This window comes from Gymnoscopelus braueri, assembly GCF_963280865.1.
Source record: "Gymnoscopelus braueri genome assembly, chromosome: 22".
NCBI classification, from domain to species: domain Eukaryota; kingdom Metazoa; phylum Chordata; class Actinopteri; order Myctophiformes; family Myctophidae; genus Gymnoscopelus; species Gymnoscopelus braueri.
The window spans coordinates 32,401,694-32,425,165 of record NC_137624.1 but is presented as its reverse complement, the minus strand read 5'-3'; the positions used below and the strand labels follow the sequence as shown (position 1 = coordinate 32,425,165).

At 43.0% G+C, this 23,472-nt stretch overlaps 1 protein-coding gene across 2 annotated transcripts in view; it reads left to right on the top strand.

The window, feature by feature from the left end:
- LOC308079100 (uncharacterized protein) overlaps positions 1 to 23,472 on the top strand; it is a 30,667-nt gene that overhangs the window by 309 nt on the left and 6,886 nt on the right. For both annotated transcript variants that reach the window (XM_080420453.1, XM_080420452.1), the window contains exons 2-21: positions 2,247 to 2,632; positions 3,253 to 3,515; positions 4,093 to 4,460; positions 5,040 to 5,152; positions 5,541 to 5,648; positions 5,974 to 6,132; positions 7,032 to 7,165; positions 7,538 to 7,632; positions 8,420 to 8,474; positions 9,117 to 9,269; positions 9,485 to 9,742; positions 11,452 to 11,536; positions 11,633 to 11,810; positions 14,423 to 14,535; positions 14,658 to 14,884; positions 15,400 to 15,548; positions 16,315 to 16,446; positions 17,464 to 17,500; positions 17,609 to 17,722; positions 18,613 to 23,200. In XM_080420453.1, coding sequence (XP_080276579.1) covers positions 2,253 to 2,632; positions 3,253 to 3,515; positions 4,093 to 4,460; positions 5,040 to 5,152; positions 5,541 to 5,648; positions 5,974 to 6,132; positions 7,032 to 7,165; positions 7,538 to 7,632; positions 8,420 to 8,474; positions 9,117 to 9,269; positions 9,485 to 9,742; positions 11,452 to 11,536; positions 11,633 to 11,810; positions 14,423 to 14,535; positions 14,658 to 14,884; positions 15,400 to 15,548; positions 16,315 to 16,446; positions 17,464 to 17,500; positions 17,609 to 17,722; positions 18,613 to 23,200 — 7,709 coding nt within the window. In that variant the 5' untranslated portion in view covers positions 2,247 to 2,252. The remainder of the gene's footprint in view (positions 1 to 2,246; positions 2,633 to 3,252; positions 3,516 to 4,092; positions 4,461 to 5,039; positions 5,153 to 5,540; positions 5,649 to 5,973; positions 6,133 to 7,031; positions 7,166 to 7,537; positions 7,633 to 8,419; positions 8,475 to 9,116; positions 9,270 to 9,484; positions 9,743 to 11,451; positions 11,537 to 11,632; positions 11,811 to 14,422; positions 14,536 to 14,657; positions 14,885 to 15,399; positions 15,549 to 16,314; positions 16,447 to 17,463; positions 17,501 to 17,608; positions 17,723 to 18,612; positions 23,201 to 23,472) is intronic.

Here is a 23,472-nt window from a genome sequence, read left to right as displayed (position 1 = left end):
ATATTTTATTGTATTACAAATGGTGATATACGTTATTTCTATTCTGGGTTGTCCAGGGCGTCCACTCCACATAATAACGTCAGTTCGAGATGGTGACCCCTGTCATTTGCGTAGATATATAAGCTCAGTGGTGGAAGAAGCACTCACATTTTGTACTTAAATAAAAGGATCAATACCACAATGTAGAACTATTCTGTTACAAGTAAGAGTCCGGTATTAAACATTTACTTGAGTAAAAGTACAAACGTATTCGCATCAAAATGTACTCAAATCTTCAAAGTAATTAGTAACTAAAGTTGTCCAATAATTGTAGTGGAGTAAAAAGTACAATATTTGCCTCTTAGAAGTAAAAGTATTGACAACTGGGAACACTCCAGTAAAGTACAAATTCCTCAAAAGTGTACTTAAGTACAGTATTTGAGTACATGTGCTTATAGTTACTTTTACACCACTGTAGATTAGCTAATGGTTGAGGGACCCCTCCCTAAACCAGTTGTTCAAAGTCGAAATAAATAAACTTTTTTATTCCATGCTCCCCCATTATTCCATGCTCCCCCATAATAACATAAGAACAAATGGTGGTTACATTCCTGGGTCCTCCTTGCTGGGGACCCCTTCCCTTGGAACCTCTCCAGAACCACTGCTTATGGAAGTTTAAAGGAAAGTGGTTTCGCGATGAAGATCATAAGATGTCAGAATTAACTGAGTTTTGAGTGTGAATGGCTTCACCAGGCAGGCTGTTTTGACAGACGGACCAACTATTAGCCTACCCAGATAGGCTTGCGCTTTTAACCCATTGAGACCTGAAGCCGATTCTACATGTCTCCTAAATCCCAACAGTTTTCTGAAAAACTTATGTTTCTATATCAGTGGTGCTCAATCTTTTTCATGTCAAGAACCCCCAAAATGATATGTATTTGGCCGCAGACCCCAGTCAAAATATCTTGTCCCAGGGACCCCCAGAAGCAAAGATTTGAGTTAAAAATGTTCGCTTTAAAAATATATATATTCAAAGATTTGCACACATTTTCACGATTTTTCAAAAATAGCAGATCTACAAGCTCGTAGCGCGGCACTCGGTGCCGCGCTATGAGCTTGTAGATCTGCTATTTTTGAATAGCCCAAAGTGTAAAATAATACTTTTTAGCTCAAATGTAAAAATGACACAGTTCCAGGTCTTAATGGGTTAAATCAGGTGTCTGACTGCAATTTTAGAAACTGGAACTGACATCCCCATTGCAGTCAGAACTGCAGACTTGGTCCCAATTTGTCCGCCTTGTTGTGAAGACTCATCTCTTCAGAGTTCTGACACCACCTCATCCCCTAGCACTTCACCCCTCCCTGACACCTTCTGCCTCCATTGATGCTAGCAACTGGCCAAGATATGGCTACCATGCAGATATGTCTTGGTCATGGTCGTTTGTTTTTGTTACTTAGGTTTGTTTTGTCTTGACCACAATATTAAGAATGCAATTTAGATGGCATGTTATGCTAGGTTCATTGTTTATCTGGTATCCTATAGTTTCAATGTACCAGTTAATTATAATTGTGATAGTATATTGTTGTTTTTAGACTGATTCTTGGTTTACCTGTGATCCTAGTTTCCTGAGGCACTACACTGTCTCTGCATTCTATGTGATGTATCTTGCTTATTGTAAGTTGCTCTTGATAAGAGTGTCTGCTAAATGCCTACATTGTTGTAAATTATAGTTAATGGAGGCTTTCACGTTGTATGGTTTGTTTGGTAGATCGCCATGGTTGTGTAGTACATTTGGGTTTCTATGGTTGCCATCACTGCTGTCCTGACATCATGAGCAACTCCATACTTGGGCGTGTTGGATCTCTGGAGCTCCATATATGGAGCCAGTGGAGCCAGTGCTGACGTCATCATCATGATGATGATGTGAATGTGAAACTCCATGAGGGCAGAAGCAATCAGGGTTTTCACTGAATCTCCAACTGTCTTCAAGACCTCGCTCTTTGATACAGATCAGAGTTCAGTGGGAGATCAGTACGAATCGGGCGTTTGGCCTTACAACCCAAATACCTCTGCATTCTACTGGGCTCTTTAGATCCGTACTCCTTCCCAATCACCAGGGTTGACATCTCTGTTACGTTCTTATCGAACACCACTGCGGCGGGTCCTAGACTTAGACAACCAGTTCCCTTTCATTTTGAGTAGCATTTTATATACAATATATGGTCCAGAGAAGTAATATTTGGATGAAATTGCCTTGTCCTCTCAGATCACAATGATTCGCAGATCTAGGATCAGTGTCCGGCCAAATGTCCGGCCGAATGCCAACACAGCCGGCAGACCTGGACCGCAGCCTGCGTCCCAAGATGCACCTGGACCCCAGCCTTCTTCCCAGGATACACCTGGATCCCTGCCTACTTCCCAGGATGCCCCTGGACCGCAGCTTTCTTCCCAGGATGCCCCTGGACCGCAGCATTCTTCCCAGGATGCACCTGTATCCCTGCCTACTTCCAAGGATGCACCTGGATCCCTGCCTACTTCCCAGGAAACGCCACAGTTGAACCAGGAGGCTCAGTGTGTTGAGCCACAGGCAGAAACAAACAAGGACAATTCTGTGGCTGTTGTGTCTCCTTTAAGGAAAAGCACTGTTCCAAGGTGAGTAATGCCGAACGATACTTGGTTGCGAGCGAGGGTGTCGCACAACCGGAAATGGCTGATCTACAAGCTCACCACGCGTCAGTCTGTGATGTGCTGTGAGCTTGTAGTGTAGCTTCTAATTTTTGCTCAGGCTTTGCAAGCTAAAGATAAATGTGTCCTCTCATACCAATTGACTTTTTACTTTTAATGTCTTTGCATGGATTCAAGTTCTCTGTCGCCACAACTGATATCAGTCATTTTTGATAAGTTTGAAGAGTATTATTAGAATGGGTCAAACTAGCAATAGAATACATGTTAAGAAGCACCTTCCATGGAAACCCCAATGGTCTCGGATATTTCATCAAATCAAAAGTTAAAGCCTCAATCCGCAATTTCAATACCTGGTTAGCTGTATGTACTGTAGAACAGCAAGAACATAGGTCTAGAATGATGATACCTAAACATCCTAATTCTACCTTTGTGCTAATTGTTTAGGAAACGCAGCGCTATAGTGTGGGTGTGGGGGCTCCTTTTAAAGCAGTTTCACAAATCCCACATTGGGACCTTTCTAACAAAAATCTTCAGGCATGAGATTTGCTTTTGCTTTAATCCCCGTTGTGTCTTCTTGTCTCATTTAGGGATACCAGTGATGCAGGTGGCGAAGGCACCTCCTCCTCAGCTGCACTCCAAAGGAGGAAGCGTTTTGCCGTCAAGCCCAAAGTGGCTCCGGCCCTGAACCGCACTCGAGCTCCAAAGTCTCCTGTCAGGACCGTCGTCCTGGAATCCCCTGCGGTAGAAGGACCCGGTGCAGACGGCCAGGATGTGACTGCTTCCAGACAAACTGATGCTTCGCTCTCACAGGGAACCACGTCCCCAAGCCAGCAACAGACACTCTCTGGGGGTAGGCGATAGCAATAATTACATAGTTTTATTGCATAATAATAGCAATTATTTGCAATTTTCTGAACTAATCGCAATGATGTTGCATAATCGTTGGACTTGTGTCCTTCAAAAATAAATTCTGAAATGTTGAACAGATTGATAAGCTTGTCGAGAGAGTGTGAACTTGCTGATTTCTTTGCTATTGTAGAAAGCTTTGGAAGTATAAGATTATTGATTATTGAGTCATTATTAGTCATATTATCATAGTTGTATATTTAAAGGGATACTTCACTTTCGGGCCGGGGACACATTTAAAAAAAATATTAAAAATAAATGAAAAAAGTTATGGAAAATTCATGGCCCCCTCACACATTAGTAGGACACTGCGTGTCGTGAGGGGGCCATGAATTTTCCATAACTTTTTTCATTTATTTTTAATATTTTTTTTAAATGTGTCCCCGGCCCGAAAGTGAAGTATCCCTTTAAGTTAATCGTCATAAAATGCAAACGGAAATGTAATGTAACAAATGAAATCATTGATAACAATTATTTGTATGACAATTAATCGTCAACTCAAAATGTCCTGATCATGACAGGCCTATCTGGAGGAGACACGCGGCCCACAACACCCGTGGCAGTTCCTGCAGAAGACAAAGATTCAACAGAACGGGCCCAAGTGCCCCTTGAAAAAAGCCAACCGCTGGAGCTCTCGCCAAGCAGTCAAGCCAAAGACGTTCCTCCCAAACCACCAGATAAACCGTGTCCGTCAGACAAAGAGGCCATGGAGATGTCGGAGAGGGCCAAGACTCTGGTGTCGAGATCTGCTAAAGGTGGACTGCCTCCGCCGCAAGCACAGTTCACCTTAAGTAGACTCCTGAACGATTCATCAGACCTGCAGAGGTTGGCAAAGGCCCGTAAACTCAGAGAACTGCTCAAAAAGGAGATGAACAAGGATAAGGTTAAGGTAATATATATCATTTTTGTGAACATTCTTTTTGTCAAATGGTTAATTTAATAATGGTGCATTCACGGTATTTATTACACGGCTTGGTTGAATGCTTGATTCTGATTTGTCAATCCCTGAATTCTGCGGTGTGTTATTTCTTGATAATGACCGATGAGCTCTATAACACACGACTGTCTAATCAAAGACACAGAGCACCTGCTCATATCAGTCTGCGCTGCTTGATTTTGTGCTGTATCCAACATGACAGCCATGTAAACAAACACACAATGTAATTTACAACTAAACAAGAATGTTTTTGAAAACATTTGCATTTGCTGTAAACAAACATTTCTATTCTATTTGATCAACACTTCCTTGTTTTCTGAGGCGACCGTGTCTGCCCAGCGCAACACTTATGAAATACTTTCATTGCCGTAAACAAGGAAATACTTTGTTTTGTTGTTACTTTTGGGTCAATTTATTAATTTATATCCGTTCCCGGATTGAATGGATTAATTACATTATTTTACTGTCACTGTATCATCTAAATGAACTGTCATCTTGTATGTATCATCTTGAATTGTGTTTAATTCGTAGAAAAACATGAAAAACACGACGTCGAAAGCTCGCGTAAAGGAATATACCCCGGATCCTGCCAAAATGACCATGAGAGATCTCATCTATTATTTACCAGTCTCTAACCCCATGAGGTAAGTGTCCACTGTGGTGGTTCTAAACCACCTGGGGGTTGATTTTGTGGGGAAAAAGAAAAAGGCCATTACTGCATCAAAAGTAATCAACAAACTATACTATACAAACTGGTCAAACATTGGCCAAATTGTCAAATAATATAAGAAAGAGGCAACATTTTTGAAAATATCCGATCTACAAATTCACGTTGCGAGGCATTGTGAGCTTGTAGATCTGCAATTTTCACAATATTTATCTGTGGTTGTATATCTGCTATTTTTGAATAGCCAAAGACATCTAAAGTGACAGAGATGCATTCCGGATTGAATGGGTTAACAATAACATTGATTATCACCGTCTTCCTAACCTGTAATTATTTGCTCTTTCTTTCTTTCTTTCTATCTCCAGCTCTTATTTAGCAGATTCACAGCCGAAGAATGAGAATGAGATTGTGGTCCCACCTTCTCCAGCCAGACAACCTTCTCCAGCCAGACAACCTTCTCCAGCTAGACAACAGTAAGACTCTCAGTTTTCTTTGATTTTTATGTTGAAGCTCAATAATTGAAACATACTTATGACGTACTTGTCTTTTGTTTTGTGAATATATTCTTGTTTGCCACTATATTGCTTAACCCCAAATGGACAGAATGTTATTTAGATGGCATGTAATTTAGACAGATGCCAGGTTCATTGTTTCCCTGGTATCCCTAGTTTATTTGAGGCACTGCATTGTTCTCTCTGCACTCGATTTATATCATGTGACTATTTACTTGACTAGAGCTTATGCTTTAGTCAACAGAATATGGTTAATTTATCAACAAAATTCTCATGAATTCCACAGGTCACCCGAGAGGGCCCCGAGCCCAGCGCTGTCTTCTCGCCAGGTGGACGACGACGGAGATGACGAGCAGGAAGAGGACGTTGAAGCCGATGACGACCAGCTGATGGTCCCCAGGGTGAAAGTGGCCGAGGATGGCACCCTGATTATCGACGAGGAGAGGTCAGTGACCTTGAATCATTGATTATACAGTAGAACACTGGTTCTCACACTGGTCCAGGGCGGGTCCCCAGCAAAATGAGTTAATATAGCATGATCTGTTTAACCACTTTAAACCTATGTATTGTCTATTTGAAAATAGCTGAAGTAAGAGCGTGTAAAAAATGACAAGTTCAGGGTTAGTACCACCTCCTGAGCAGGATCCACAGTATGTCTTTTCTGAAACCAAGCCGTTGTGTATGGAAACAAATCCACAACCCTGAATCCAAAACAAATCCAGAAATATGTTACACAGCATGACACAGTTGTAGTGGAAAAGAGCCGTGAGAGTGTACAACCAAATGGACCCGTAAGGGTCTGACCGTTTCAGACTGCTGTCTGTCAATGCCAGGTATTTGTATCTATATTGTGAGAGGATGAGGGGAAGCAGATGTCGCATTGCAAGGGCTTGTTTAGTCAAGGGTTCCCACGGTCATGAAATTCATGGAGATATTTTGAAACCTTTTTCCAGGCCTGGAAAAGGTTTGGAATTAATCAAATGTTTTGGAAAAATGTTTGGATATACAGTACATTGTTTTTGACATTACGTGAAATATGTAACATAGTAGAATGTATACAGGACGTCGCGTAACAAAAATAATAGATCTAGAAGCCAACAACACGTTGCACCGTGATACGTTGTTAGCTTGTAGATCTGCTCTTTTTGTCACCTGACACCTTCGCTTGGTGCATTGATAGGACACTGGTGTAAGAGCCTCATTATTGCACCTTATGATTGCTATAGGCCTGGAAATGGGATAATACATTTTGGGGAAATTATGGGAAAGTTTTGAAAATTCGTTGTTAAAAATGTGCGGGAACCCTGTTAGTCACGCTTTTTGTCAAACTTGTGTCTCTCTCAGCTTGACAGTGGAGGTCAAGAGGGCGAAAGGACCGAACCCAGCGGACGGCACAGACCCCATCTTCGAACGTGGCTCCACCACCACTTACTCCAGCTTCAGGAAAGGGAACTACACTAAACCCTGGTCCACTGAAGGTCAGTCTCATACAGCCACGCTGATTGGACTAGAATGCTTATAGGTGCACATTTTTGCTGCTGTTAAGGGTGCAACTGTCCATTATTTTCTTGATGATTATTAAAATTCTAGTTATTATTTGGGTTTTTCTCAAATAAATTTGAAGAACAAGTTGTACAACGGTGTCATGCAAAAACATTGCTGATCTACAAGCTCACAGTGTGTTCAGATCCATCAAGTTGTGAGCTTGTAGATCTGTTTTCTTTGTACATTTGTCTTTAAGAAAATGCCCAAAATAGGGATAGTGTTGCGGTCCTATTGGATTTAAAAAAGGAAAGACAATAAATCCACACCAGTCTTTGACTTATAACATTTTATTTTCCTTCCATCAGAGACAGAAATGTTCTTCCTGGCTATCAGCATGGTGGGGACAGACTTCTCCATGATTTGCCAGTTGTTTCCTTACAGAGCTCGATCACAGATAAAGGTCAGTGGAGATCTGAACAAATGCTATAAACTTATTTAAAGGGATTGTAGGCAACATTAAGCCTACATTTTAAGAATATTTATATATATATATATTGAATTTCTTCCCCTCTATCAGCCACTATATAATGATGCTGGGGTGTTTTCCTGCATTGAAACACAGTCCTCTTTCTGAAATCCGTATTTTCCCTACTATTTATGTTTGTCCGGGACGTAAATGCATGGACGCGTCCGTGCGCGTCCGTGCCCGTGTGAACTGTTCGGGTGAAACCGAATGGGACCGAGTGCAGCCGACAAAAATGGAACGAGCCGCCATTGTTTTCTGTAGGCAGTTTATACTTCTTACTTTCGGTTTTAAAATGCTCTCAAACTTCTTTTTTGAGGCACGGAATTTACTTTTAAGATATCGTTTGGATAGAATTTAGTTGTTTAACTTCATATATGTGGTCAATTTATCATGAAAGAGCCTATTTAAAAAAAAAATCAGAGAACCGGCAGGGGCGGGCAGTAACACGCATTGTATCCGAATAAAGCAACCTATTTTCGGCATGGCCCGTTTAGAAGTCCCCCCTGCGTCACCCCCTGGTGGTCGGGGAAACAAACTGCTGATGAGGAGGGGGGCGGGGAGTGGAGGTGCGGTGTTTGACAATAGTTTTTTTCTTTTTTTTATCTCTGAACTTGCCTACAATCCCTTTAACACTGTTATAAAGTGTCTACAAGACGACTGCACTAAATATCAGCACACATTCTTACGTAACATCGCATTCATTGCGTTTTTAACCTTGCAGCACAAGTTCAAGAGAGAGGAACGAGACAATTCCTGGAGGATTGACAAGGCTTTCAGTAAGTATTCTATGTGCTTTAGCAACTTTTATCTCGCTTTGTCGTGTAGTGTTCTGTTCTGGCAGGGATTGTTGTATGTCTGCGTATGCAACTTCAAACAATTGTTGTTTTAATTCCACTTTAGAGATAAAATGGGCAAATATTGAACCTTATGCCACTGTTTCCCAACCTGGGATCTACTGCCTTATACCAGTGGTTCTCAACCTGTGGGTCGGGACCCCCAGGGGGGTCCCTACATGATTTTTGGTGGGTCCTCAGATGACAGTGAAGTGACAATCTAAGGACTTTAAAAAAAAAAAAAAAAAGGCCATTGCTGTGTTAAAAGTAATCAACAAACTATACTATAAAAACTAGTCCAACATTGGCCAAATTGTCAAATACTATAAGAAAGAGGCATTGTGAGCTTTCTAGATCAAGCTATTTTCACGATTCTTATCTGTGCAACTCAGTCAAACTAAAATGTAATGCCTCAAGTCCTACAGTTCTAAGTGCTTGTCAGGGTGGGGGGGACACCAGTTCAAATATTATTTTAGGCGGTCCCCAGTTCAAATGTGATTATTTTGGGGGGTCATGGCCTGAAAAGGTTGAGAACCACCACTGCCGTATACAACCGAGCCGATCTAACTGTTACGTTTCCTGTAGAAGAGAGGCGTAAGCTGGATATAGAGTTCTTCTCCAAGCTGCTAGACAAGATCCTTGAAGTGCAGAAATGCAAGAAACCCAAGTCCAGGGAGAAGAAGACCAAGTCGCCCAGCGAGGAAAAGAAGACGAGGAAACGCAGCAAGAAGACCAAAGGTAACGAAGCCAGTTGAACATCATGACCAGTTCAATAAGACGAGGTGTAAAATGGTTTGGATTTAATTCAGTTAGGTTGGTGCTCAGATTTATGTTTTCCCTTGAGTTGGAGCGAAATACTGCATAAACCCAAGTTGAAATATGGAGATACGAGGTTTCTGCCTGACGGCAACAATATAATCCCTCTGTGCATCTATGTACCTTGTGCTTCCCAGGAAAGAAGGCAGAGAAGAAACTGAGTGATGTAGAGGAGGAGGAGGAGGAGGAAGAGGAGAATGGAGGAGCTGACATGGAGGAGGTGGAGGGAGAGAAGGAGAACGAGGACGTGTCTAACGAGAGAGGGACTCCTGCTTCCCCGCAAAAGAAAAGGAAACGCAAGAAGAAAGACGATGACGAGTCGACTGAGAAACCCAGCGAGAAGAAGAAGAAAAAGAAGAAGAACAAAAAAGACGAAGAACAAACCAATGAGCAAGGTACAGGAGTTCCACAGTTCCTTTCCTTTTCGCAATGTCATTATTGACTACAGCAGTGGTTCTCAAACTTTTTCGTGTCAAGGACCCCCAAATTGCTATGTATTTGGCCACGGTCCCCCATCTGAAAAGTGTTCGGGACCTCCAGAAGCAAAGATTTTGGGAAAAATACAGCCCACTCACTTGTTGCCGCGCTATATATCCGCGCTTGTATATCTGCTATTTTTAAATAGCCAAAGTATAAAATATGGTTAAAGTGGTAAAAATGATTGAGGCACTATATTAACGAATTTAGCGGGGGACCCCTTGGTACCCCCCCCCCCCCAAGAACCCCTTTGACCCCACTTTGAGAACCAATGGACTACAGCACTGTAGGGGCGGCAGACCTTCCCTCTAGAGCCCTGCACGGGTCCAAAACTCAGCCCTAGCCTTGAGCACTTGCGGTGATGTACATGTACTCACTCGTGTTGATGCATGCAAACACGGAACACACGTGTCCCGCTGTAGTTTTGTTAAACATAACTACACGTGCCACCAACAAAAATGCTCACATGGCCTATTAATGAGCTACCGCGTTCCTGACCGACTGTCAATTTCCAATTACAGAGACACATAATTCAGCAGCATGTCATGGCATGGAGCTGAGAATAGGCTAAAGTTAACTTGATCCAGCCGCAAATGATAAATGTCAACAGCTACAGTGCATAAGAAGAATGCATAGAAACAGAAGCATGCCATAAAGAATAAACATGATCCAGCACCAAGTAATTAAAGTATTATGATCCATCTTGCTTTATTTGGTCTGATGTTTGTGAACTGTTAAGAATGATCTCTCAAACGTTATATCACCCAAAACATAAATATCCATTTAACTATGTAGGCATGGGATACTTTAATGAGCCTTTATATGAGCCTCATGCACTGTTTATTTTGCTTCAGGAGCTCTGTGCGTCGCCTTGTTCAACAAAAACATTGTCAGGCTGTCAGACGTTAAGGAGCCTCCTTATTATGACGTAACACGGACTCATCTCCTCTCCCTTTATTGTCAGTGAAAGGAGAGCGGTTCAACTCACTGCGATGGTTGACAAATTGTGATGAGACCAAGCCTAGTAGACCTTTAGCCCTCTCTAGTGGGGCACAAAGGTACTGCAAGGGGGGGTTGAAAAAAGAAAAGACAAAAAGAAAATAGTGCAAAAGTGATTTTAAAAACAAAATGTTTTTGATTAAAGAAAGAAGTAAAATGTTGAAAGGAAATGTTTCAAATGTTAAAAAAGATATGCTACAGCTGATTGTTTTTTTTAAGAGAAAAATACAATCTGCAGTTTAAATACAAGTTATGTTAACATGTTCAAATAATTATGTAGAAAATATTTGAATGCTATGAGCTGTCTCTGTTTGCTAGAATTAATAGTACAAAGATGAAATAAGTTATGTTCAAGTGTGTTTAAAAAAAGCATTGAAGGAAAAACAAATGCAACGATATGTGCTGATAGTCTTGTTTAGGCTATTAAATGTTGAATGGTTGGAGTTGGTCATGTGTGTGTGTGTTGTGTGTCTTGTAGCGTCTCAATCTTTCTACATGGGGGTCATATTTCTTTCCATAGTCAAAGGGGGGCCCATCATAAAACGTTTGGGAACCACTGGGGACTACAGCTTAAAATGAGTTCAGCATTGGGCTTCAGTCATTGAGTTTCTTTGTTTTGTACATTCAGTTGAGGCATGTCTGCCTGAAGCCGGGGATGCAGCTCTGCCCGACGGGGATGCAGCTCTGCCCGAGGAACAGTCAGCCATGGACAGGTAATGTACCTACACTAGAAAACATGATGAACTCTTACTTTTAACTTGCATTGGCAGCACCATTTTTACTAAATACATTATCCCATGTACATTTAGTTCTGGTAAGACCGAATCTGTGACGGCCGCCAAGAGCGCTGTAATCAAACCGGCGCAACTCTCGCGCGGCAGAGCGCCAAAGCCACTCGTACCGCTGGGCCGTAAGTGGGGTAAGAAAGGACCGACGCCTTCAACCAAGGACCCGGCTGCAGGAGGAAAGAGCTCGGCTGATGACAAGGTGACAATTTAAAATCCAATGGACCATATTCACACATGTGGCCATTTTGCTCGTACATTATATACTGTATATATATATATTAATGTATATATATATATATTAATGTGTATATATATATATATATATATATATATATATATATATATATATATATATATATATATATATATATATATATATATATATATATATATATGTTACAGTATGATTGGAGAACCAGTACGATTGAAGAAGGCTCGCTCGTTTTTACCACCCACCCAGCAATTCTGTAGAAGCAACACTAGAGGGAGCCACAAGCCAGGCTTGTGCACAAGCATATATTGCCGCGACCACACACACACGTGCGCGCGTGTGTGACCGGCTTCGAGTGCTATCAATGCATTGAATGGGGAAATAGGCGAGTTTATTAGACCTTTCAATGGGCGAAATAGGCTACTACCTACCCGCGATTTATCAGACCATTCATTCAGGAGCTACTGACCTACTTGGAGGCGGAGCAGTCCGCACAACAATATTTACGATTCTGTGCCTATCGGTACATAACTCAAACGTCACACCGTTCAGGACGGCAACTCGGTCGCCTTAGCTCCCTCTGTGGTCCTTCACGGGGTGACAGTTCGCCTGTGACTGCGCGCCTCCGTCAGGGTCCAAAACCAAAAGCGAAACCTAAACTGAACTATTAAGTCATGTCAGTTGGTAGGTTAGTATGTCTTGATAACACCCAATGAATGGTCTGATAAATCGTGGGTAGGTAAGTAGGTCGCCTATTTCGCCCATTCAAAGGTCTAATAAACTCGCCTATTTCCCCATTCAATGCAGATAGCATTCGAATCAGGTGGACTGTTAAGATACTTTTATTGTGTTCTGCTGGCTTTTGTTTTAGTTTCTCCCTGACACACACACACACACACACACACACACACACACACACACACACACACACACACACACACACACACACACACACACACACACACACACACACACACACACACACACACACACACACACACACACACACACACACACGGAGAAGGAGAAGGAGGAGGAGCTCCTCCTCCTCGCGAGCCTCGCTAATAAACCCTGTCTCGAAAAGCCCCGCATCGCCCCGAAGCCCCGTGCCTAAAAACGAGCGCTCTGTCTTCAATCGTACTGGTTCTCCAAACGTACTGTGACATATATATATATGATGTAAGACCAAAATGGCCGCCACGTAAATATGGTCAAGCAATGGACCCTTCGCTAAACCCCACCCCAAAAGCGATTGTCCAATGCCAGCTTAGCAACCGTTGTTAGCCTGGCACAGGTCTGGCAAGCTTTCGTCACCTGCCATAGCTGTCAATGTTATTTCGCCCGCACACACACACACACACACACACACACACACACACACACACACACACACACACACACACAATAATTTGCAACATAATAGCAAGAACAGGAATCATACCACGATAACGCAATGGTGACTATGAACCAGCAACAGATTCCACGTACCCAAAACCGTTGGATGGTTATTTTCCCAAGCTGAAATCTGCGTTTAAACTGCAAGGCTGCATGGCTGAGTTGTTGAACACATACACAGTTTAACGTCGGGAAAGTTACACGACTCACTCGCCCAGGTGGTGTCACTAATCACCGTAATCGTAACAAAATTCAGAATCACAGCGCTGCCTGTTTCGGATTCCGCACGTTAAAGTATATTCATTCATTTGTTCGTCTATTTATTAACTGTTACTGCAGTCTTACCCTGCGGTACATGAAAACTCCTGTTACAATCATGGATCAACTTCAACCTGGTGTTTGCACTTTCTCCATTTACGGTCCGTACATCTATATAAACGTTCAGATTTCAAATATAAATTGCTTACCCTATGGCCACGGATGTTAAAATGATGCACGGGACTCTCAAAAGTACCCATATATTCTGTATTGTTCAATAAAAAGCATTTTAATCCGATCGGTGGCCATTTTCTCATAGAGTTATAATGTATCAGAGTGCAATACACCTACCAACCGATAGGGTCGCTTAGTTGAAAGCATATGGAGAAAATGGCCACCGATCAGATTAAAATGCTTTTTATTGAACAATACGGATGATACGGGTACTTTTGAGAGCCCGTACATAAATGTAACATCGATGGCCATGGGATAAGCACTTTATGTTTGAAATATGAACGTTTCTGTAGATGTACGGGCTATAAATGGAGAAAGTGCAAACACCAGGTTGAAATTCATCCATGACGGTCTAGACAGACGACCGTCGTGTATCCATGGCTATTACGCCCTCTAACATTTCCCGTGTTTTTAGTTTATTGAAATAATGTCATGCACATTTGTCCAGTGCATAGCCTACTGCAGGCCTTGTTGACTAGATTTAGAAGAGATTTTGAAGCTATTGCTGCTGAAATTATCGATTATTTTTAAGGGGAAAAGCCGTCTTTTAACATGCAAGTCAATGGGTGAGAAGCAAAGTTTGCCAGGCGCTGCCAGGCCTGGGTGTGACTAACTTCGCACCACCAGTCACAGAGTGGAGTGGGTGGGGCTTAGCGAAGGGTCCATTGCTGATGCAAAAAGTGGCATAGTCTTACTGAAGGTCGCCCATGTAGGTTGATGAAGAATCGTCACCTTTAAGGCCAACGGAAGAACACAAGCAGGACAAGGACAGTTCCTGCGAAGGTGAAGAAGAAGATTCCACCGTTTCACCTCCCAAACCTACAAGGTACAAACATCTCCTATCTACGCACATTCCTGTTTCCAGATTGAATCAAAAAGAAACGCCACAAATCACACTTGTAAAACAACAGCCCACAGTATTATTGTCAATTTGCGTGTTTTACGTAGGTATGGGAGACTGCCCAAACCTGTCCAGCACTTGAGCTATTCAGCCAAAGAGGATGCACTTTCTTCCGCATCTGACGAGCCGAACCCCGAGTCTGCCTCCAAGAAGCCCAAGCGCCTCGTCAAGAAGGCTGCACCGTCCAAGGCCAAGTCACGACCCAAGAAGCCACAGTTGGTGACCCTTAGGGCGTCTCAATCCGAGGGCAGTGATGACGACGACGACGACAACGGTAGGGATGCACGATATTGACCAATATCCGATCACCGATTAATTTCATGGTCAATTAGGCCGATACTGATATTGCGATACCAGTATGTTTCCAGAAGGGTTTAGCCTATACCTGTTTATAGATTAACTTTGATTCTGGGTGTAGATGCAGACTTTAAAAAAACTGTGCATTCTTATTACCTGATTTATTAGGCCTGATGATGCACATAATAGTTCAACCTAAATGTAGTATTTTTTTTTTACGTAACATTTTTCCAACTTGTTGACCCTTTTGAAAGCTTAACCAGTGAAGCTGATCAATCAGTGAAACACTGATTGAATCTTCAAGCCTTCATCTTCACAAAAGGCTTTTTCAGCTTCACATTCAAACATACATGTATATATTATGAAATAAAATATTGGCATATCGGCTAAAATCGATATATTATTTTGATATTGGTTCGATACCGATATTGCATTTTTAAGGCCGATATTGCCGACACAGATGTGATGACCGATTAATGCGTCCATCCCTAGACCACCACGGCCTGAGTGAACCAGAAGAAATGGACCAGCAGCATCCTTCCTCCAGCCCTCATAAGGACAGCAGTGCTCCTGTGTTTGTTCCAGTTGGCCTGCGCTCCCCACAGCCTGTGGTCTCAGTGGTGGAAGAGACCATGGAAGAGGTACGAGACACTCATCCGCTTTATGTTTATGACACACAGTCACTCCATAAGCTGCATTTTATTTTTGTGTCTTTCTTTGTGTTCTCCAGTCCTGACACCATTACCTGTCCACAATGTTTATTAGGGCCAGGCGATATGGAAAAAAACAAACGTCACTATATTTTGGACAAAAAATAGGCTCTGTGCATAACTGTAGTCCCGGGTTTCCAGAGGGGTGACATGTCCGTTTCCTGTTCCAGTTCATTTTCCTATAGCTTTGTTTGATTGGCTCAGCAGCAGATTTGAACCGGAAATGCATAATGACACCTTTTGCGTGTTTCCGGTTCAAATCTGCTGCGGAGCTAGTCAAATGAAGCTATAGTTACTGGACTGGAACGGGGAAAAGGTATGCCACCTTCTGGAAGCCCTGTACTACTGTCACGCAGAGAGCCTATATACCTAAATATTGTTATTGTGGCAATAATATTGTAGATAGCTCTCACAATGTGAGCTTGTAGATCGGCTATTGTCAGTATTTGTGAAAGGCTGTTGAGTGATTACATCCAGATAAAGACATCACTTGTGTGTGCATACAGTATATTACGATATCCAAAATCACAGACGATATCTAGTCTCATATCACATTATCAATGTATTGCCCAGTCCTAATGTTTACGTATTATTTATGATTTCCCCCATAAGTCATCCAGTATTTGTGTTTTGGTTTTGTTGATGCATGGTTTAAACGCTCCATCTCCACCACCCTTGCTCTCTGTTCCACACACAGCTTGATATCTCAGTCAATGTGCCCGATGTGCTGGGCATCTCCCAGGGTGCACTCTGTTCTGATGCCTCGTGTGAGCGGGCACGAGACAACACGGGCACTGTCCCCTGTGACCATCAGTTGGACCTCCTGGTTGTAAGTGACCTAGTTAACCGAATCCACTTAAAGGTAGTGTGAAGTAGTTTTGGGATCCGGAAGTGGAGGATCAAACATTGAGGAACTGGAACCGGTTCCATCACATTTTGGAACCGTTTCTGGAACCGGTTTATCACACTGTCAAAGCTGGTAGTGGACTTAACATCTGATATACACTTACAATACTGGTGGTTCTCAGACTTTTTAATTTCAGGGACCACCATCCATAACTCTGAGAGTGTACAAATGTAACCCATAAGGGTCCATTTTACTGACCTGTAAGTGTCCATTTGGAACCCCCCCTTAGGAATCGTTAATGTGAACCTGTTAAGGAATCGGACCGTTAACTCATTCACTGCCAGAATTATTGCTGGCCGCGTTTGCCCACTGCCAGAGATTTTTCATTGAAAAAAAAAAAGTACTCAGGAGCCGAGATACAGAATTTTAAAGTTTTAAGTTAACAAGGAAGTGGATGGGAGTCTAGATCTTCAAAAAATCATATCTCCTTGGTCTTTGGGTCAAATTTGAAAAAAGAAAATATATATATATATTTATTTATTTATTTTTTCAAATTTGACCCAAATTTGACGTTTTTTACGTGGCAGTATTGGTTAATAACGTCAATTACGTCAGAGGCAGTGAATGAGTTAAGAAGGAACCATTAAAATCCTTAAGGATCCCAACCCTAGTGGAGATCTAAAAGCTCATAGCGTGGCACCGAGCTTGTAGATCTGCAAAAAATGTTTAATCGTGAAAATTTGTGCAAATCTTTGAATGTATCTTTTTCAAAGCGAACATTTGTAACTGAAATCTTTGCTTTTGGGGGTCCCTGGAACAAAATATTTTGAGACGGGGGGCCGGCGACCAAATACATCTAATTTTGGGGGTCCTTCAGATGGAAAAAGTCTGAGAACCACTGATATAGACACATAGTTAAAAAAAAAGATAATGTTAGGATTTAGAAGACATTTTGTAGTCTTAAATGGGTTGATGATGTGTAATGTGTTTGCCTTTCAGGATGTGATTGACTTCATGTCGTCGGACCATGTGGAAGGTAATGTGGGACAATAATCCTGAGTACTCCTGACATTTTCACAGCTTTGTGTCAGAATATCAAAGGACTTTATTTTTCTTTTCTCTCTCTCTCTCTCTTATGTTTTAGTTTCCTCGGATGAGAGCTATAATGAGGCGGCTCAAACGCTGCTGACCATCGGCGCTGTTGCTCATCACTCTCAGCTGGCACAGAGTCCTACTTCACCGCAAAGTCATACAGCAGGTTAGAGACGGCAGCTACTAAGACAATTCTTGTATTCAACTTTGTGTTTTAACCCATTAAGACCTGGAACGCATCACGCGTCACTTTAGATGTCTTTGGCTATTCAAAAATAGCAGATATACAAGCTCATAGCGCGGCACCGAGTGCCGCGCTATGAGCTTGTAGATCTGCTATTTTTTTTTTAAATCTAGAAAAAAAAAAAAAATTCAAACCGGGAATGCATCTGTGTAACCACTTTAACCATTATTTTTATACTTTGGCTATTCAAAAATAGCAGCTCTACAAGCTCATAGCGCACGTCACTTTGTGCCACACTACAAGCTTGTAGATCTGCTGTTTTTGAAAAATCTTGAAAATATGTGCAAATCTTTGAATATATATATATTTATTTTCTTTTTTATATAAGTGGGGTTGGGACACCTCATTAGCTGTATTGTGATTGGCTCATTAGTACACCCCTAGCTGTACTGTGATTGGCTGACTCTATTGGCTGACTCTATTCAGCACTGTGATTGGCTAGCGAGACACATGATGACATTAATAACCTATAAATAGGATTATGCACTTCAAAAAATCATTTTTTTTAAAGTGAGCTTCCATCACTATGATGACCACTGTGATGACTACACCGCCCACTTCACACTGGGTGTGATTTTTTTCTTTAGGGTTAGGGTTACAGTGGCTTACAATGTGCATCGCAACGTGTTTTCAGCGTGTAGATTCTATTTTAGATACTTTTGCTCTGCACAACCCTGTCATATGACAAAGTAGGGCATTCATTTATGAAAAACTTCAAAAGTAAAAAAAGGTTTCTGCCCAACAGCAACGATTATGCTTAAAGGGAGTTACATAATGATATATTAATTGTTCCACTACGTTGTTTTTTGCAGGAGCACCTTTCAACAGTGGTAATGAGTCTAGCAGCCATGACTTGGAGGAAGAAAGGGCCACTGGCACTGAAACTGTCACACACATTCAAAGCAGTGGCTCTCCTGTTGCGGGTGTGCCCTCTGGCCATGTGTCCACAGAACCATCACAGACGGCCGATAAGGACGTACCAGACACCGGTGTCATAGACGGTGGCTCTCAGATTGGTGACAGGATCAACGAGGAGGCTGGTGAAGGAACTCATAGCAGTCAGAAAACTAATGCCGTTGTAGAAGCTGCGCCCGATGTGGAAGCGTGCCAGGAGATATCCGAGCAGAATTCTCCTCCGGCCAAGAGGCGACGTTTACCCAAGGCCAAACCTAAACCCAACCTGGGCAGAGCCGCTAGGTTTGCTTCTCAGTCAAAATCGAATCAAGTCGAAGAAACGGCCACCGAGGCTGTCACGCAAACACAAAGCATCACCGCTCCTGTTGCAGCTGTACCTTCTGGCCCTGTGTCCACAGAATCATCACGGTCGACTGATGCGGATGAACCAGACAAGCCCATGGAATCGTCAAGTGTGACCGTTCCTTCGGAACTATCCAAAGTATCAGTGTCAACCATATCAGACTTTGTCCCAGCCAAACCCAACCTTGGCAGAGCCGCTAGGTTTGCTCAGTCAAAATCTATTCAAATCAAAGAAACGGCCACCGAGGCTGTCACCCAAACTCAAAACAGTGCCGCTCCTGTTACAGCTGTACCTTCTGGCCCTGCGTCCACAGAATCATCACAGTCAACTGATATGAATGAACCAGACAAGCCCATGGAATCGTCAAGTGTGACCGTTCCTTTGGAGCTTTTGAAAGTATCAATGTCAGCAGTATTAGACTTTGCCCCAGCATCCTTAGCTGAGTACACGGCTTCTACTGAAACAGCACTCAGTGAAGAGCCGTCCGTTAGTCAGAGAAACACTGCTGACATAGGACCTGGTCTTCAGATGGAATTGAGCACAGACATTTCGGAGCCGCACTCCCCACAGAACAAGGAAAGCTTCTCTAATGTTAAACACAAACCCATTTTAGGAGAGGCTATCACAAAGTCAGACTCTCATTTCCCTGAACAAACACTGACATCTACTGAGAACAGTTGTACTGCTCATGCTCAAGATGAAACAATAACTTCTGACGTAGCTGCCCCAGATGTTCAAGATGAAACAATAACTTCTGACATAGCTGCCCCAGATGTTCAAGATGAAACAATAACTTCTGACATAGCTGCCACAGATGTTCAAGATGAAACAATAACTTCTGACATAGCTGCCCCAGATGTTCAAGATGAAACATTAATTTCTGACATAGCTGCCACAGATGCTCATGATGAAACAATAACTTCTGACATAGCTGCCCCGGATGTTCAAGATGTAACAATAACTTCTGACATAGCTGCCCCGGATGTTCAAGATGTAACAATAACTTCTGACATAGCTGCCACAGATGCTCAAGATGAAACAAGGACTATAGCTGCCACAGAATTGCAAGTAATTGAAAAATCACCCGTCTTAGATTCTACTCTGGTGCAAGACACAAGTGACCATCCCACTACTGTGTCATCAATAGGAAAGTTGTCAGACAGTCATGGAGACGGTAATGAAGCTGGATTTGCATCTCAGAATAATAATAGTTGCTTCTCAGAGGATAAATCTGGAATTTTACCGCCTCAGGCCACAGAAGACCATGACAAACATCTAGAGTCTACAGAAGACCATGACAAACATATAGAGTCCATAGAATACAATGACACACATCTAGAGTCTGGTGGAAGCACCTCATGCACAACTTCAAAACCACACTCCACTGAGAACACAACAGCACAGTTAGAACCACAACCAGTTGACTGTAATCGTCAGAAATCACCACAGTCTACCAAAATCATGGAACCAAATGCATTTGAGTTAGACTCTGCTCTTAGCCACTCGACAGATGTTGAACATACTTGTCAAGGAGACTCAAGCTCAGGCAGCTCAAAGAAAACTGTACCCCAGCAAAGGAGAACACGCTTCCCCAAAGTCAAACCCAACATAGGAGTACCCACCAAAACAACACAGTCAAGATTACAGCTCACAGAGGACACTAATAAAGAATCAGAAAAAGGATGTATGGACAACTCCTCGAATGTCAACTCAGAAAAACAACCTGTTGAGCATTTGACACCGCCACAGTCTTCCTCGAACACAGTTGATCACAGGCCAGAAAGTCCCAGAGCCGCGATGTCCGAAATGTTATCGGAGAAGAGTGACACTGATCCTGAGATGATCACAGAGTCTTTTTGGGTCATGGAAGAGCCGTTCACAGTGACAGGAAAAGCTCCTGAAACTCAAAACAGTGACAAAGTCACAAGTGAAGAGCCACAGGGAAAGGGCAGTACTCCAGATGAGAGGAATGCCACTGAAATGGTTTCTGCTTCACACTTAGAATCAGTGGCTGAACAGGATATCCCACAGAGGAGAGGCCGTTCCACTAAACCAGTCGACAATACTCATCAGAAATCACCACAGTTTGGCAAAATCATTGAACCAAATCCATTTCAGTTGGACTCTGCTGTTAGCCACTCACCTGCAGAGATCTGTACTTCTGAGGAGAAAAAGACAGATGTTGAACGCACATGTCAAGGACACTCGAGCTCAGACTCGGGCTCAAAGAAGACTGTACCCCAGCAAAGGAGAACACGCTTTTCCAAAGTCAAACCCAACATGGGAGTACCCACCAGAACCACACGGTCAAGGTTACAGCCCACAGAGGAAGGTAATAAACAATCAGAAAAAGGATGTGTGGACAGCTCCTCGAGTGTCGGATCAGAAAAACCTGTTGAGCATTTGACACCGCCACAGTCTTCCTCGAACACAGTCGATCACAGGCCAGAAAGTCCCTGGGCCGCAAAGTCCGAAATGTTATTGGAGAAGAGTGACACTGATCCTGAGATGATCACAGAGACTTTTTGGGTCATGGAAGATTGGGTGACAGGAAATGCTCCTGAAACTCAGAACAGTGACAAAGTCACAAGTGAAGAGCCACAGAGAGAGGACAGTCCTCCAGATGAGAGGAATGCCACTGACGTGGTTTCTGCTTCACACTTGCAATCAGTGGCAGAACAGGATAGCCCACAGAGGAGGGGCCGTTTCACTAAAGTCAAACCCAACCTGCGTCAGGCCACTAGAGCCACACGGTCAAAGCCACAGCTCCCAGTAGAAACTCTCACCTGCTCCGAATCAACCGGACTCGTCACAGGCATCGAAATGCAACCAACCCAGGCTTTAGATCTTCATTCAGATGAACAAATACTGGAAGATTCCAGCAAGAATACAACATCACAACAGTCTCTCTCCATCCCAGAACATTCAGGTGCTTTAAAAGAAGTGATGCTGAGTTCGCCTATGGAAAGCAACAGTTTAACAGCCAACGTCCTAAACGCAGATGATGTCGTTGTTGTGGCTGAGACGTCATGGATTATCGAGGATCCATTTGTAGGGACAGACTATGTCCCTGAGAATCGGATCACGGACATGCCCACTAGTAAACCTCTACCCACAGAGGAGCCTTCTACCAGTCAACAGAAGATGGTACGCACCAGTAAACATCTATCCACAGAGGAGCCTTCTACCAGTCAACAGAAGATAAAAGTTGAATCTTTCCCAAAGAGGGGCAGCAGAGTGACACGGGCCAGAAAAGGCAAAGTAGTTGAACCAGAAGGTGCAGCTACGACTGAAATTGCGCCTCCAGGGGAGGCAGATACCGGGGAGGAAAACAAGGTTGTAGAAGAATTACAACCTTTTCCTCAGGGAGAAACCGGCTCAAAGCGGACCAGGAGGGGCCATCCTACTAAAGATAAGACCAGTGTGAACCCCAGACGAGGCACCCGAGCCACAAGATCTAAACCACAACCCACAGAAGATATCTCTACAGGCTCAGAGCCAGAGACTGTCAACAAAGCATTGCTCCCTACTGTGGGCACCAAGTCAACCGCAACAAAACAAGCTGGCAGTGCCATTATGCAGTCACCCCCTGCCCAGCAATCGGAACGTCAAATTCAAGTAAGCCAGAGAGTCACACTGCCAGAGTCACGGATGTCAACTGGAGAAATCGGCGGTGAGGTTATGACCTCACCTGAATATACCATAGACAGTGAAATAGCCTGGCTTATTGAAGATCCTTTTTCAATTAGTAACACAGAGGCCATCGAGTTGTCCACTAAACCCGCTGCGTCATCTGCTAGTCCGCTGACAGAAGCTGGATCTGTACCGCAAAGTGGCTTCAACCTGAGGCCTGCCAAAGAGCTGAAACCTCAGGCCAGGACAGACGCAGCTACCATTCCGGAAATCCAGTCTGCAGAAGATGTCTCCACACGATCTGAGTGTGGACACACTGCCAGTGCAAGCGGTAGACGAGAGCCAACGCAGATCAGCCCTGATCCCCTCCCATGGACACACAGCGCTGATGTAATCATGGTGTCTGACTCTGACCAGGATGTTAGAGATCATACCGTTTCACAGGAAGGCCTTTCTGAGAGCAGGACCTCTGAGCCAACAACCAAGGATAGTCTGCAAGATTCACAACAGTAAGATAAAGTCATACTCATGGCTGCATTTTAGGGCAGCAAGCAACTATAACAAACTTTCAATTGATTACGCAAAAAAATATATTTTATTAAAAATCGATTTGGTTATTGTTATTAGCAAGTAATTGTGGGAATGTTAAGATGAACTTTCTAGCTAACAACGCGTCACAGCTGTGAGCTTGTAGATCTGCTATTTTCAGGGAGCAACACCCGAGCATAAAATGACTTGTCTTTTAGTGCTACTGGATCTCTTCTCCACTACTACCCTAAAA